This window comes from Hydra vulgaris, chromosome 10, assembly GCF_038396675.1.
Source record: "Hydra vulgaris chromosome 10, alternate assembly HydraT2T_AEP".
Classification (NCBI taxonomy): Eukaryota; Metazoa; Cnidaria; class Hydrozoa; order Anthoathecata; family Hydridae; genus Hydra; species Hydra vulgaris.
The window spans coordinates 41346548-41362106 of NC_088929.1; the positions used below are offsets into that span (position 1 = coordinate 41346548).

General features: G+C 27.5%; 1 protein-coding gene across 2 annotated transcripts in view; it reads right to left on the reverse strand.

Annotated features, from left to right (window-relative positions):
* Positions 1-9129: 9129 nt before the first annotated feature.
* The window catches only part of LOC100200451 (transient receptor potential cation channel subfamily A member 1), a 30915-nt gene continuing 24485 nt past the window's right edge, over positions 9130-15559 (reverse strand). For both annotated transcript variants that reach the window (XM_065808039.1, XM_065808038.1), the window contains exons 7-8: positions 10191-10403; positions 9130-9768 (exon numbers count right to left, since the gene is read on the reverse strand). In XM_065808039.1, the coding sequence (XP_065664111.1) occupies positions 9229-9768; positions 10191-10403 (753 nt within the window). In that variant the 3' untranslated portion in view covers positions 9130-9228. The remainder of the gene's footprint in view (positions 9769-10190; positions 10404-15559) is intronic.

Below are 15559 nucleotides of genomic sequence, written 5' to 3' on the forward strand. Positions count from 1 at the left end.
GGTTCATATTTCATTCTTGTCGACGCCGTTTACTTTGTCGAAATCTATTTGTCGGGTTTCTATTTAAAACAGAAAGAATAAAAAAATTGTTTACTTTTTTCTTGCCTTGGGTTATTAGTTCAAGTTATAATATAAAATTGTTTATGTTAGGACCTTGTAGGTGGTGAGGGGGATAACACAATATATATAAAAAATATTAGAATTATTGACAACCCTAAGCGCGTTTTTGTTGCAATTAACATGAAGGTTTTAAAAAAATTTTGTTTTTCCCCAACCATTCATCTTTTTATACAAATAAAAATCTAAATCTTATAATAGTTAATTGTTGTAAAATTTTATGATAACCAAGGATTCCCCCCCCCCCTCTCGTTTTAACAAGTTAAGAATTTTTCTATTTGTTAAACCCTGGTTTCCGACTACCGTAATTATAATAAAAGCTATAATTGAATCTTTTTGGAAAGGGTGGATTTGCTCATAATGTTTTGAGCAAACCGCCCTCTGACTGAATCTGCCCTAATTTTTCATATCAATAGGCCGGGTGAATAAAAAAAACCAATTGCTTTTACGTTTTTAGATCATAGTCATAAAAAAAAAAGTCTGGAAACGCAGGCCGTTCTTAATTGTTTTCATCGTTTTAAGTTAAAAATCGCGTGGACCGTGATGGCTGCTCAATATCAATAAAGCGATGATTTGCCTGAGCACAAACTTGTTAACACATCAGGCTTTTGGAAAATTGAAATTGAGGCATTATGTATTTTTATTAATGCTAAAACAACCTTTAAGAATATGGTTTGTAAGCTTACTTTAAGTCCATCAATAAGATTGACAGCAAAGATGATATATTGTCACTTTTTGAAGATGCAAATTTTCTATAAAATTTTTCTAAGAGTGAAACTGATATTTTTGTTGTTAAAGAGGTATGTTTATATGTTTGTGAAGACATCTTGAACTTGTATGTAAAAGCAAGGATTTTTTATATGTCAAGGATAATCTACAGGCTTGCAAAATTAAAGTTAAACAACTTGAGTCCAACTCACAGTAAACTTCACTAAAAGGGAAGAGTACTTATTAATAAGTATATTTATATATAAGATTAACGATATGTTAATTTCACATTTGACAATCGAAAACAAATATCTGGTATGATCTCAATTTTTAAATGTCATAACTACAAATGGCTAAAAACATTTTTGTGGTATTAAAATATGTAATATTAGTTTTTTATTAAATTGTTTATTTCATTAGAAAAGGTTTTTTACAATTAATCTAATTTATTAAACAAGGATTTCAAAAAATTTTAGTAATTGGGAGTTGAAATCAAAGACGACTATATAAAGTTTACAAACACTTTATTTTGTGGGGATTGGAAACTTTTTTTGATAACATTTAGAGAAAACATTTTAGGATTTTTATTCTATTCAATATTATTAATTTATTCTATTCAAGCAAGAAAAGAAAAGAAATTATATAATTACGAGCTAGTATAATGTTACTTAAATGTATAATTCTTTTGTTGATCAAATAAATCAATATTGGGTCATAAACTATCTGCTCATTCAGACAATAATGTGTTTTAACAATTTGTGGCTATGAAAATAGCCGTTTGAATAGGTGTATTATAGAGAAGTCTTTATTCGCTTTCTGCATGGTACTGGCTCTTCATTAATCTTAAAGTGAATATCTTCCTGGGATTGCCATCTTTTATAAGCCTGAATACTTTTTGATTTCGAATGGTATTATCATTATAGCTAAAATCACAGACAGATGGATTATCCTTGCGAAGATGGATTATCCTTGGCGTTGATGTCCATAATAATTATCTTGTGGATTTTGACAAAATCTTTCTGTTAATACATAAGACACATCATTAGAAAGTAAACATTTTATAAACTCAAGAGCAGAATTAACAGTAATTTTAATTCCTTTATAGGTTTGCCACGATATAAACATTTTAGATCTATTGTTTAGAGTAAAATAACCTTAACGGTTATTGATGAAACTTAACCACTTTTTAAAATATGGCAAAAATTCTGTTTTAAACCAATAAAAACAATAGTCATCAATAGAAGAAAATGGGACTGAGAATGTCTTTGACTTTTTAATTCCATGTGATTAATAATGTTCATAATATCAAAAAAATTGTCAATTATTGAACCTTTTTAGGTAGTTAGTTGTAGCAAAAGCATCTGAAGATTCATAGTTAAGAAAGACTTTACTAACAGTAATGCTAAGAACTTGAGCTGCGAACTTGACGTTCATAATAGAATAAGATGATAACTTAATGTGTTCATATGATAATTTTGGAAGTAGATGTAAACCACATGTTTAGTCTTCTTTTAAAATGTCTGCTTTGTGATTCAGTTTCTTGTTGTTTTAAGAAGATGCGGGGATAAGATATAAAGTAAACATAACTTTCAGGACAATGTTGATTAACAGTTTTATATGTGACATCTGCATCCTTTTTATCATTAGAATTAGATATTTTTGAATGCATTTAAAAATTTTAAAGAGCAGCACCATCACAAGTTGTGAAAAGCACCATCATAACTTTTAACTTGCATTCCAGTTCACATATACCAACAGCTTTCTAAAATTATGGAAAAATATGGGCTGTATAAACTTACATACACTTGAATATGTGAATACTCAGCATACTTCTATTAACTTTGTGTTTTTCAAAATGTCTCTCGCATACATGTAAAGATTCACTTGCAATTTGTTTTCTTAAAGCTGAAGCAATAAAACGGTCTTTTGTGATAACCTCTATCAATTTTCTTCTCAATTAAACATTATAGTCTGTAACTCTGACCTTTAGGATGATAGTATACAGCTATACCATACGAATAACGAGAAGTAGTACAACCATATATTGAACAATTTGCTGCAGGCATTGTCTTTTTTACTTTTTCGTTTAAATTTTTTAAAAAAAATTGTTTGTTTTGCACCTTAAAGTAGATTGGGTACAAGAACCTAACATCAACGCAAAAACTAATGTTCCCAGGCCGTGTTTCATAGTTGGACCTGCAAGAGCAGGTCCAACTATGTTTACAATGCATTTTTGCACCTTGTCTAAAATAGAAAGAGCATCATTAGAAGATCTGCCCCAGATATGGCAACAGTATTTCATACAAAGTCTGACTTGAGATTTATAGAGATGAAGAATAAAATCCGAAGTAAGAAAGTATTGAGCTCGATAAAGAGATGCAACCTTAGTAGATGCTAATTATGCAATGGATTTGATAGACGGTTTCCAAGAAAGATCAGAACTAAGAGTTAATCATAAAAGATAAAGGGTAAATGACTAGTCAAGTACATTACCGTTCATTTACATATAGACAGATCTAAGTTATTGCGATAACGATTGGCTGAAATTGAGTTTCATCTGAACTAAAGTTCACCTGCCACAGTGAGCCCCATGCTGTAGCAGAAGTGAGATCTTTCAAGCAATCAGAGAGTGTTGGATTCTTATCATGACAAGAATAAATAGTAGTATCATCACCGAACAATGCTATCTTAGATGTGAGAGTATCAGGAAACTCTTTAATGTATATTAAAAAGAGTATAGGGCCAAGGATTGAACCTTGAGGAACCGTTGAAGTTACAGGAATGAAGAAGAGTGCTGTCCATCGAGGACAACTTTTATACTACAATTTGAAAGGAAGGACTCAATAATCTTTAAGATGTTACTAGATACACCGTAAGAAGAAAGCTTATGGAAAAGGCCAGCATGGCAAACTTTATCAAAAGCTTTAGAAATGTCAGAAACAATAGCCTTAACCTCTCCACTCTATCTAATGCACGATAAAACCTGTCGGTTATAACTGTTAGCAAATCAGCTGTAGAACGAGAAGATCAAAATCCATATTGATGATCAGAAAGTAAGTTATTAGATTAAAGATTAAGTGTTTGTTAAATAAAGATTCAAAAACCTTGTTTATGATAGGAAAAAGACAAATGGGACGGTAGTTAGACGAGTCAGATTGCTCTCCAGAATTTTTGAAAATAGGGATAACAGATGCCGCTTTCCAGCATGCCGGAAAACAAGACTCTGATACGCACTTGTTCAATAGTTTTGAAAGTCTTATATATTTAATAATATACTCAGATAAGAATATTCTTAGTAAATTTTGACATCTAATTCTAATATTATTATCAAAGATTGAAGTCGTATCTAAACATTACAATACAGCACGGACTATATTATATAAAACATAAAATTGAGTTATACTTTTTTCAAGACCGTTATACTCATGCTAACCTCTATTATTTGAAATAAAAGTTTTTAATAATATGAGCTTAATATTTTTAATATTCTTTGTTTTATGTTTAAATGTAAAACAAATTCATTCCCAATTTCTTTCCATAATTTGTATTCATCAAAAGTTAAAAATATATAGATTTTGCCCAATGATAATTTTTTTAGGCTGCCCATTTTTCACACAAATCTTTTTAAATTTTATCGCGCACCATTCTTATAAACAAAATAGTTTTAAAAATTTTACTAAGGATTTTATTTATCAAAGTGACTACTTTTCTTTTAAACGAAAGCTTAAAGAACTTTTTTTACAATCGAAGATTAAACAACATACTTTTGATATTTTTTACTGGTCTTCCTTTTTACCCTCTATTAAAACATGAATTTATAAAAATTATATATGTATCATTAACAACTGTAATATGTTATCTTGTATTTGTAACAGAATAATTTAAGTTTCTTATTTCGTTAACTTACTTTTTATCTTGTTAATATCTTGTAAATTTTAACGCGAACATTTATTAGCAGTACTCGACGACAAGACCGTTGGCCTTCTACGAGTCCCTGCGTTCTTTTATTATTTAATAATGATCATTGTATATATATATATATATATATATATATATATATATATATATATATATATATATATATATATATATATATATATATATATATATATATATATATATATATATATATATATATATATATATATATATATATATATATATATATATACATATATTTTTTTTATTATTATATATTTGTTTTTTAAATATTGTAACGAAAAGCTTATTTAAAATGTAATAAAAAGAACAAAAAAAAAAGTATTGATGACAGCTCCGGAGAACACTTCTGCAAGACTACAACAGGTATGTTGTCTGGACCACAAGCTGTAGAAAAATCTAAGCAGTAAACCACTTTTGATACAGAAGCTGGAGTGATACGAATGTCAAGCAATGAATCAAGCTGTTTGACGGCTATGAATATGGAATCTTTACGAATTAAAGGAAGATAACCATCAACACTAAGATTACAAGATGAGACAGCTGAACTCAAATTAGTCTCACAAAGAGCAAGTAGGTCTGGTGAACTTTGCAAGAGATTAGACTCAACAGAAGAAAAGTTACTTCGAAGACCACGAATATTAGTGAATGATAGGTTTAGAAAACTTGGCGATGACGATGGTTTTTTGTGCTTTATAGTTTTTGTACTTTAGTCATTTTAAATTTTTTAAAGACCTTGACTCAAAGCATAGATAGTACTCAGTATACCATTTAATAGTCCAAGCAATTGCCTCATTACTATTAATTAACCCAAAGCCGTAATAAAGGGTTTCAATGTGGCTTCAACAATGCACACCAAAAGTACGAACAAGGACACCATCCATGCGCAACATGGCACTGTTAGTACTCTAATATCTTTTAGCTGTAGATGGAATCAGCCTCTCTAAGAGCTACCACAGAGTTTGGGAAACCTGACTACCAGCCGGAGTCAGAACCATAAAACTTAGTTTAGAGCTGTACCCTCATTAGGAGATAATAGAATGAGTTGCTTAGTCATAAAAACAGAGACATAAGCAAAACCCATGCAAATAGTCAAGAAGATTTAGCATTCAACATTCTAAACTGGAAATAATGTATTAAAAATACATCTGCGCCAGCCTAATAGATGAAGAAGGGGTGCGAGGCTGGTCAACAAATAGAACCTGTTTACCCCTTAAGTCTTTGCCTAGGCGGCCTTTAATAAGACAGTAGCCGGATGCATTCAACATCTGCCCAAGATGAGTATTTTCATCGAGACACCCTCTCTAGCCTGACAGTACTTGAGCAATATATTTAGTTATTACTAATAACTTAGGAGATGGTTTATCAGTCCTAGCATAAACTATCATTATTCATAAAACCATAATTATCTAGCATGACAAAGTAGTCCAGATTTTTATGCAAGAAATTTATTTTTGTCTGCTCGTTATTTTCCCTCTTTTTTTTTCTTTCTGGTAGCTGTTTTTTTATCAACCGTATCAATTTAAAATCTTCCTCTTTTTCCAAAAACAATTTCAAACTTTTTTAACAAGGTGCTTAGTAGCTCAATAATAAACTTTGTTGAGCTCTATAATAGTATTAAATATAAAATATCAAATAATAGTATCAAATATATTTTGCAATTTTCAATGGTTCAATGTCTTAGGTTTTTTTATTACTAATAATAAAACAATATAAGATGAAAAGTACCTTTTTTTTTTACTCCGCCATTATTTGTTACTATCAGATTCAAAGCTCTCCAACTCACTTCAGATTAACTGAATTAAATAAGTTCTTTTTTGCCGCTTTCACATAAACAAGCAAAATGTGTTGTTTTTCAATCCAAAGGACTCCTTCAATTCACAGATCTATACATAAAATATTTTAAAGATTATAAAAAATATTTCGAATTGAAATCTATTAAAATAAGTGTATTATTGCTTTTATAAAAAAACATTACAGAAAAACTGAAAACATAAAATATACAAAGTGATGTGAAATTATCCAATATAATTTTTTTAATTTAGCATTTAATTTATCATAAATAAATATCTTTATATAACTTAATACAATAGAAGCTTGTTCTATAACTTAGTACAAATAGTTGCAACATGCAACTATTTGTATTAAGTTTAGAACAAGCTGAAAATTAATACTGCATATAAAAATAAAGTAAACATTTTCTTTAAACCTATTATTGTAAGCTACTACTGGAAGTCGACAACCACAAGAAGAGAAATCAAACAAGTTCTCAATGTTGTTATCAAGATATTCTTTGTTTTTGTTGGCATTTTTGCACTTTTTTTTTAGCAGATAACACTCTCGTAGTCTAGAATTTTTTGATTTCTCGTGGATCAGAGGAAGCCTAGAATTTACTTTACTCCACATACTGATCAACTCATTAGTTACTTATGAAACTATCTCCGGAGAACTAATATTTGTTACTTCATACATGTTTTTACTAATGAGATATGAATATTGAATCATCTGTCTGTAGGTTGAAAGTTTCCTTATTGGAAGCTCTGATGGAAAATCAGTATATCTCTTGTTTTCATTACGAGTTCTTAGGTACACACACACACACACACACACACACACACACACACACACACACACACACACACACACACACACACATATATATATATACATATGCTATAAATATGTTTTTTATATATATGTATATTGAATAGCAAAAAACTAATTTGTACAAAGTATAAGCAAGTATAAAAAAAGTATATACATAGTTAATTCTATTATAAAATAATAAAAATTATTAACTTTTGCTTTCCATCCCAAAATTTATTTATAATTATTGATTAATTTCTTAAAAATAACATTTATTTTAGTAAGGAATCCTTTATTAGAAAATTACATTAGAAATAGCGTAAAATGAAAGCATAAATACTGTTAAAACAAAAATTTCAGCTTAAGGTATTTGAAATTATGACTTCGGAATTTTAATAATTAACTTTTTGTATATCAAAATTCCCAGCGCCCCTCAATATGTACTTAAACCCGAACCCATGAACAGTCATCATTTTTTTTTTAATTTATATTTGTTAGAGTTTATTTATAGCATAAGAACATTTTACAGGGTGAATCTTATTAAATTTTAATATTGGCAGTGGCCTACTACTGAGGGATTGTTGTTCTTATTATTTTTAGCTAGTATCTTGTATATTTAGTACTTTTTAGAAAATTATTAATTTTTTGTATAAAAAATGTTTTTTCTTATTTCCTAAAACCTGGTTGTTTTGACTTGTTGTATTTTTAAAATGTTCAAACCGTTTAAATGCAAATTACTTTGAAAACGAATACTGTAAACCAGGTAAATCTATCGAAGAAAAGGTCAAAGTAGATTCCAGTCTTTTAAGTGTTGACATGGTGTTTGATGAGTAAAAGTTTTGAATCGTTTAAAAAAATTTTATTACTTTTTAAATTTTTAAAAATTTAAACTTAGGTGGATGCAAATGCTCCTTTGTTAGCAAATTCTCTCTACGATTTATCATTATATACCTATCATTTATCATAATATTTATCTAGACAATTACGCAGAAATAACGTCTCAGCTTAAAATATATACTAATATTACAAAATAGCAAATTGGTTTCTTTATCTTTATTCAGTTTTCAAGGTGGAAATATTTGTTATGAAAATGTCTGTTCTGTTACCATCAGCGGTTTCTCATCATAGCAGTACTTATGTGGTTGAAACTTTACAGTTGTTTACTTCTATAATAAAAAACATCGAGATGAAGAAACAAGTCATCCACAAAGCTACCCTTCATAAATTTTATAAATAATGCAGCTACAAATAAATAATACAGCTACAAGATTTGCAGCTATAACAAAAGAAGGTAAGATATTTATATTATAGATTTTAAACTTTCTGAACTTGATTTATTAGATAAGTTGTTTTTTTATCCAGAGCAAAAAAAGTTTGTGTTGTACCAAATAAAAAATAAGTCTTTATTAATAAAAATTATTATTACTTAAGGAGGGTGTTTGTGGCCGAAATTGAATCGAATCAAACCCCACAGTACTTCAGCGTACTTCAGTGCTCATGAAGTACTCTGAATTTTAGTATCAACATTCCCTCTTTCCTCAAAAAACTTGGATCCGTCATTTTGTTGGTGTAGTAGCAATTTTATGTGCTTACATCGACGCAGAAAGTACTTATCAAATGTACTCATCATTTTTCGGGTGTTGGTTGGACAAAGTATCAACTTGCTAGATTCTTTTTTATGTATAGAAAACTGATAATTTTGGGATAGCATCTTAAAACTTGACGATTGATTGAAATGTTATTCTTGTGGTGGTTTAAAAGCCAATAGAGACGAGAATATTCATGCTAATACATATAAAAACCGTAATACTTCTTTAAATACCGTAAAAAAAAACATACAAAATGATAGTTTATGTAATATAATTATGATAAACCGGATTAATCACTACTTTTTTCATTGACAATAACATTTTCCCAGCTTCTTGACAAAGCCTCTTCATCGTAATCCAATTCTTCTAACCCATTTGAACACTTTTTATCCATAATTGATCTGTACACAGCATTGTTTTTTATTCGAGAGTCAAGTTTCGATTGAGCTGAGGGAATTGGTAATATTTTACGAACAGGTGGCCTAATGTTAACATTTGGAAGAGGAATATATTTTGGAGGATCTGGAAGTGGTTCTCCAATAATAGAAAAAACGCTGCATTTCAATTCATACACTATACATTTGATTTCAAATAACTCTTTATCGCGTTGCTTAAGAGCCTCAAACAATTTATAGTATTCTAACTCCTTTAAATAATCTTTATCAAGATCAGCCTGACTCCGTGATACTATGCTAATTTTGTTATTGATATTAAAATATTCCTTTAAAAAATCGTTTAGGAAATCCAAACGTAAACAAACCGATCGCACCACTTTTTGCCAGTACTCGCTTTCCGTAATACCAGCTTTATCTTCTGGTTCCGAAATAACCTGAAAAAATTTTCATCAAGTTTTGCATCAAATTGATAAATTTATTTAATTCATTACACTAAGTTATTTTAAATCATTATTCCCCAGAGAATATTTTATTTTATCAGCTTATTTCATTGAAAATGATCGTTCTATTTTATTGGGGTCGTCTTGTTCGTTAAGGTTCGTGTTTCGGAGTTATAGAGTTAAGAAAGGGTCGTATTAAAGTAGCCTATATATATATATATATATATATATATATATATATATATATATATATATATATATATATATATATATATATATATATATATATATATATATATATATATATATATATATATATATATATATATATATATATATATATATATATATATATATATATATATATATATATGTATAATATTTCATGTAAAAAAATTCTTAAAAAAATAACTCACCAATGGTGCACATTCTTCATGGATATAATCGTTAGCTTTTTTGGCACGCTTTTTAGATAAAAAAGCTTCTATCTGCAAAACAGTATTAGCCTGAAGAAGAGAAGCGTTGGCTTTAGCATTTTGATAAACTCTGTTGAATGTTTCTGATAGCAGTGCAATATATAGATTTAGACATAAAACTGTTGACAGCATAAAAAATGTGCCGACAAATATCTTAAAAAAAAAAAAAATTCAAAACTATAAACCTCACAAACTAATTTATACAAAGTTAAATATAAGGAAGAGATTACACAGTTCAGACTCCTCTTCATGAAAAAAAATTTTTTAATTTTTAAATACAATAGTAATAATCATAATAATAATAAAATAAATACAAATTAAAACTATAAGTAAAGTAAAATCTAAAAACCTAAAATAAATTTTCCTAAAATTCGAAAATTTCTCCTCTCAAGCAAACTGAAATAATTAAAAATAGAAACTATAATGGTAAATTTTTTTTTTTTTAATGTTAATTCACCTCCCCAAGGCCGAGAAGGCCACTGAAGTTGAGAAGGGTACTATAATATGGTTTTAACCCTCTCTCAACTCTATAACTCCGAAACACGAACCGTGAAACAAGTTAAGCGTAGTACTAACAGGGAAAAAAAAACGCCTAAAAAAAAAATAGGAAACTTGTATATTGTTTTATGAAGTATAACTTGCAGTGTATTTTCTATATATTTCAAAATATTCTTATGATAAATACTTTGAAAAATTTTGGCCTGACTTTTACCATCTATTTATATGCAATATATTATTACATATAAATAGATTGCAGAATATTATTTATTTCACAAAGTTCTATTCAACATTATCTATTTATATATTATAATCTAAATATGAATGAATACTTAATATTAAAATTAACTCACAATCGACTATGATTAAGGAGATAACTACAGCAAGATCTACAAAATGGTAAAAGTAACCAAAACTTATAATAGATCTAAATAAAAGTACAAACAAGTTAAGCAACAATTCCAAAAAAGTAAAACTTTTCAAAAAACTTGAAATCTTATAAAGTTTTATTATTCCACATTAGTACTGGTTGGTACATTAGGTTGGTACATTTAGATTAAAACTTAATCAGGAAACTAATCTACTCTAATCAACTGTAACAGGGTTACATGGAATTCTTTTTATGTAACCGAGAAACACTGATTTGCTAGTTTTGAGGACTTGAAGAGCTAAACAGCACTCTTCAGCTTTCATAAATTGAAGAAGTGTGAATTACACATGAAATATGAAAACTATGCTAAATTGGATAAAAATACATGAACAATTTTTTATTTATACAATTTTATATTTATATGTTAGTTATAAAAAATAGCTAGAATAAAAAAATCCTTTTTTAAAAAACTTTGATTACAATTATTTACTTACAACAATTACAAAATTTTAGATATTCAAAAAATTATTTGCCAGATAATTAGTTTTCTTTGTTTTTCTCAAAATAATAAAAATGTGGCTTAGCGCCTTTTAGTAAAGCGCTCTTCAATCAGCAACAAAAAAATTGTTTTGCTAAATTTGATTGCTTACAAAACTTTGCCTACCCAAATGGCTGGTTAAAGAGTCATTCAAAGCTTAATTGAATCAGAAATAAGATTGGTTGCTTGGAGATAATATAACTTTTACTAAACCAGGTGTTATTATTATTTTTACTATAGAATTCATGCAAAATCTTTGCAACAAGTAATAGAAAAAGTATATATGATGACATTGGTAGGACGATAAAGAGGCTTGTAGCAAGAACCAGCTTACACAATAACTAAATATGCAGAGCCAACGACACCAGGAGGGACACAGCTCTCCCCCCCCCCCACTTTTTTTTCTAAAGGACCTTTTTTTTTCTTAATTTCTAGATATAGAGGAATTTATTTAGAAATTTACGATCGTGCCCCTCGACTTTAAAACCTGTGTTGTCAGCCCTGATATGTCAGGTCAATGAAAAGTTTAAATGGCGTAATTGAAAATGTAACAAATTTTAAGCTCATCAATATTTCAGAAACTAATACAACTGACATAAAAAATACTAAGCTTGACAGAAAATGCAATTCTGAAAGATTTACAGAAATGGCGCCACATCACTATTCTATACTATGCAAAAATGAGAAGATTTAAACTTAATTTTTGAATTCAATCACTTCAAATACAAATTTTTCCTTAAAAGTGTTTTAGAAATATTAAAATTCTAAATAACAGTTTTTAGAGTACTAAAATCATATTTTGATAGAAACTTTCACGAACTACAAGACATTTCAAAACTATTTTTGCTGTATTTCTACTTCTTATATAGAAGATTACCTTAATAATACCTTACCTAAAAACATGCCTGAAAAAGTCTGAATTTACTGTCCACTGGTTGACTTTTTCGTCCAAAAATGAATCTAATTTTAACATTTTGAGTTTTTAAGTTTTTTTTATTGATATCTAAGTTCTATAATTTTAAATCAAATTTGAATAAAAAATAAATAAAATAGTTTTTTTTAGCTTTAATTAATAAAGTTAAAAAAGGTTGAATACAGGAGGAAGTGAAAGGTTGAATACAGGAGGAAGTGTGAAAACTATTTTACAAAAGTTAGATATCCATTAAAAAAGCTTTTTTTACTATTAAAATAAAATTTTATTATTAAAATAAAATTCATCTCCAAGGTGTTTTCATTTTTCTTAATTTTGAAGTCCAAATTGGCAAAAAAAAAATTACTTTCTTAAAAGTTGAAGTGAATTAATATATTTTATTTTTAAACAAGGTAATTAGCTTTTAATTTATGACTAAAAATAGACCCTTTAGATTTTAAAATATCCAACTACAAGTGTAAATTTCAAGAAAATATAGTAGATGAAAATTTCCTAGGGTTATTAGTCGAAATAATTTTTAAAAATTTGACTCACATAATATGAAATAACTCTACAGCCTTGTAATTGTTTTTATATTATTCATATCATTACTTTAATAATTTATATCATTATTTTTTTATATCATTCTTTTAAGTATTTAATTAAGAATTTACACTTGGAACTTGGGTTCAAATATAAGGTCCCAAAAACTGTTGAATAAAGTTTACTTTAAGAAGTGTGACCAAGAAAAGGTAAAATCAACAAGACTATAGGTTGTTAACAAATATTAAATCTAAAATACCCCTTCTAAAAGTTAGTGAAAAAACTGAGCAAATTAGAGTTTACTGAATGAAGAAATTCAAAGTCATTGTTAGAAAAGATTTTGAAAACACTGCCAAAGCACACTGTTTGACTTAACAGAGCTTTATCAATAAAAAAAAATATAAATTTTTAAAAAACAAACCTGTCGTTTTGGCATTTATTTTATTTTAATATATTTAAATGATACTTTTAAAATTCCTTCACTTAAAAACTTTGAAGGAAATTTTTGACAAACATTTATGTAGGCTAAATCGAGAGATGAATCCCCTTTTTTGAGTTGTTGGTTTTTGTTAGCTGAGATTCTATATCTGATATACTGTAAGGTTATTTATGAAATAAAAGCAACACTGCCTTTTGGATTGACATGTAAAAAATGAAAAATTTTCAATAAGGAGTGGGTAATTGGGGTCAACGCAAATCAATGCAAGTTTTACAAAACTAGAATACAAACTAGAATACAAACTGTGTTCATCAATTCTATTAAGTGTAGTGATGTAAAAAAGTAATAGTGCTTGCAGATAAAAAGTTTCAGTTGCTTTTAGTTAGTGTCAACTTGAGAATCGATAGATGTATCTCAAAATGATAATGATAAAACTGGCTTAGGATTGATAAAAGCATTAGATGATGGTGAAATAAAAATACATTTTTTATGTATTTTTATTTCACCATTACAAGATGATTTCGTCATGGAAGTGTTACAAGAGATTATAATTTATTGCTTATCAAATTTAGCAATTTACTAATGAATTAATTCCAGGATAAACAAAATTATTAAAAAAAAAAAAAGTATGCACTCTAAAAGTTTCCAATAATAATCTAAAAACTATTAAACACAAAACAAATATAATTTTAACAGTGATTCTATTCATGTTGTTCCTATATACAAATATATATCAATTTATCAACATGAAGTAATTCATGTGAAATAAAAAAGTTAAAATTTATGACTGCGCAGTTGTAAAAAATGAAATCAGGCTAGATATTGTGGTATAAAAAAACTAATTCGAAAAATGAAAGATCCATCCCCATATTACCTTGGTAATTTTCAAAATTAGGTTTTACTAGCCAAGGAAGAAAAAGCAATAATAAATTTTTCTTAAACCATTATGTTACAGCTCTAATTTTTCTCTTTTAAAATAATTCTTAAATATGATTGGTAACATATGACTATGCTTTAATTCTTAAATATGATTGGTAACATATGACTATGCTTTAATTCTTAAATATGATTGGTAACATATGACTATGCTTTAATTCTTAAATATGATTGGTAACATATGACTATGCTTTAATTCTTAAATATGATTGGTAACATATGACTATGGTTTAATTCTTAAATATGATTAGTAACATATGACTATGCTTTAATTCTTAAATATGATTGGTAACATATGACTATGCCTTAATTCTTCAATATGATTGGTAACATATGACTATGCTTTAATTCTTAAATATGATTGGTAACATATGACTATGCTTTAATTCTTAAATATGATTGGTAACATATGACTTAATTCTTAAATATGATTGGTAACATATGACTATGCTTTAATTCTTAAATATGATTGGTAACATATGACTATGCTTTAATTCTTAAATATGATTGGTAACATATGACTATGCTTTAATTTATGCTTTTAAAATAATTCCTGATTGGTAACATATGACTATGCTTTAATTTATAATAGTTACATGGCATGTATATGAATAAGTAATATAATATTGAGTTTCATCTCAGATGAGTTTGTTTATTATTTTAAGATAAAGAGTTGAAACACATTGTCAAAAATAATTTTGGTAACAGCGTTTTCAATGTACATTAAAAAGTTTGCAATATCTTCCTAAAGTCTTGTTTAAACTTTTTTTTTAACTATTAAATCATTGATGACATAGCTGCTCATAAAAAAAACTATAAAGAAGAAGTTAATAGGATATCAAAAATGAAGAATATATTAAATTTGATAGGAAAGTTTGTGAATAAACAAATATTTCAATTAAATAAAAATTCTTTTGAAAGAACTCATTAATTACTGTTTTACATCTTTGATACATATACCCTCATACATGATGTCAACATTCAAGTCATATATAATAGTTTTATATAATTATCATATATAATTCAATGCTGTTTCAAAGAAGGAAACATCATTTTAAACTTTTAAATACAAAAT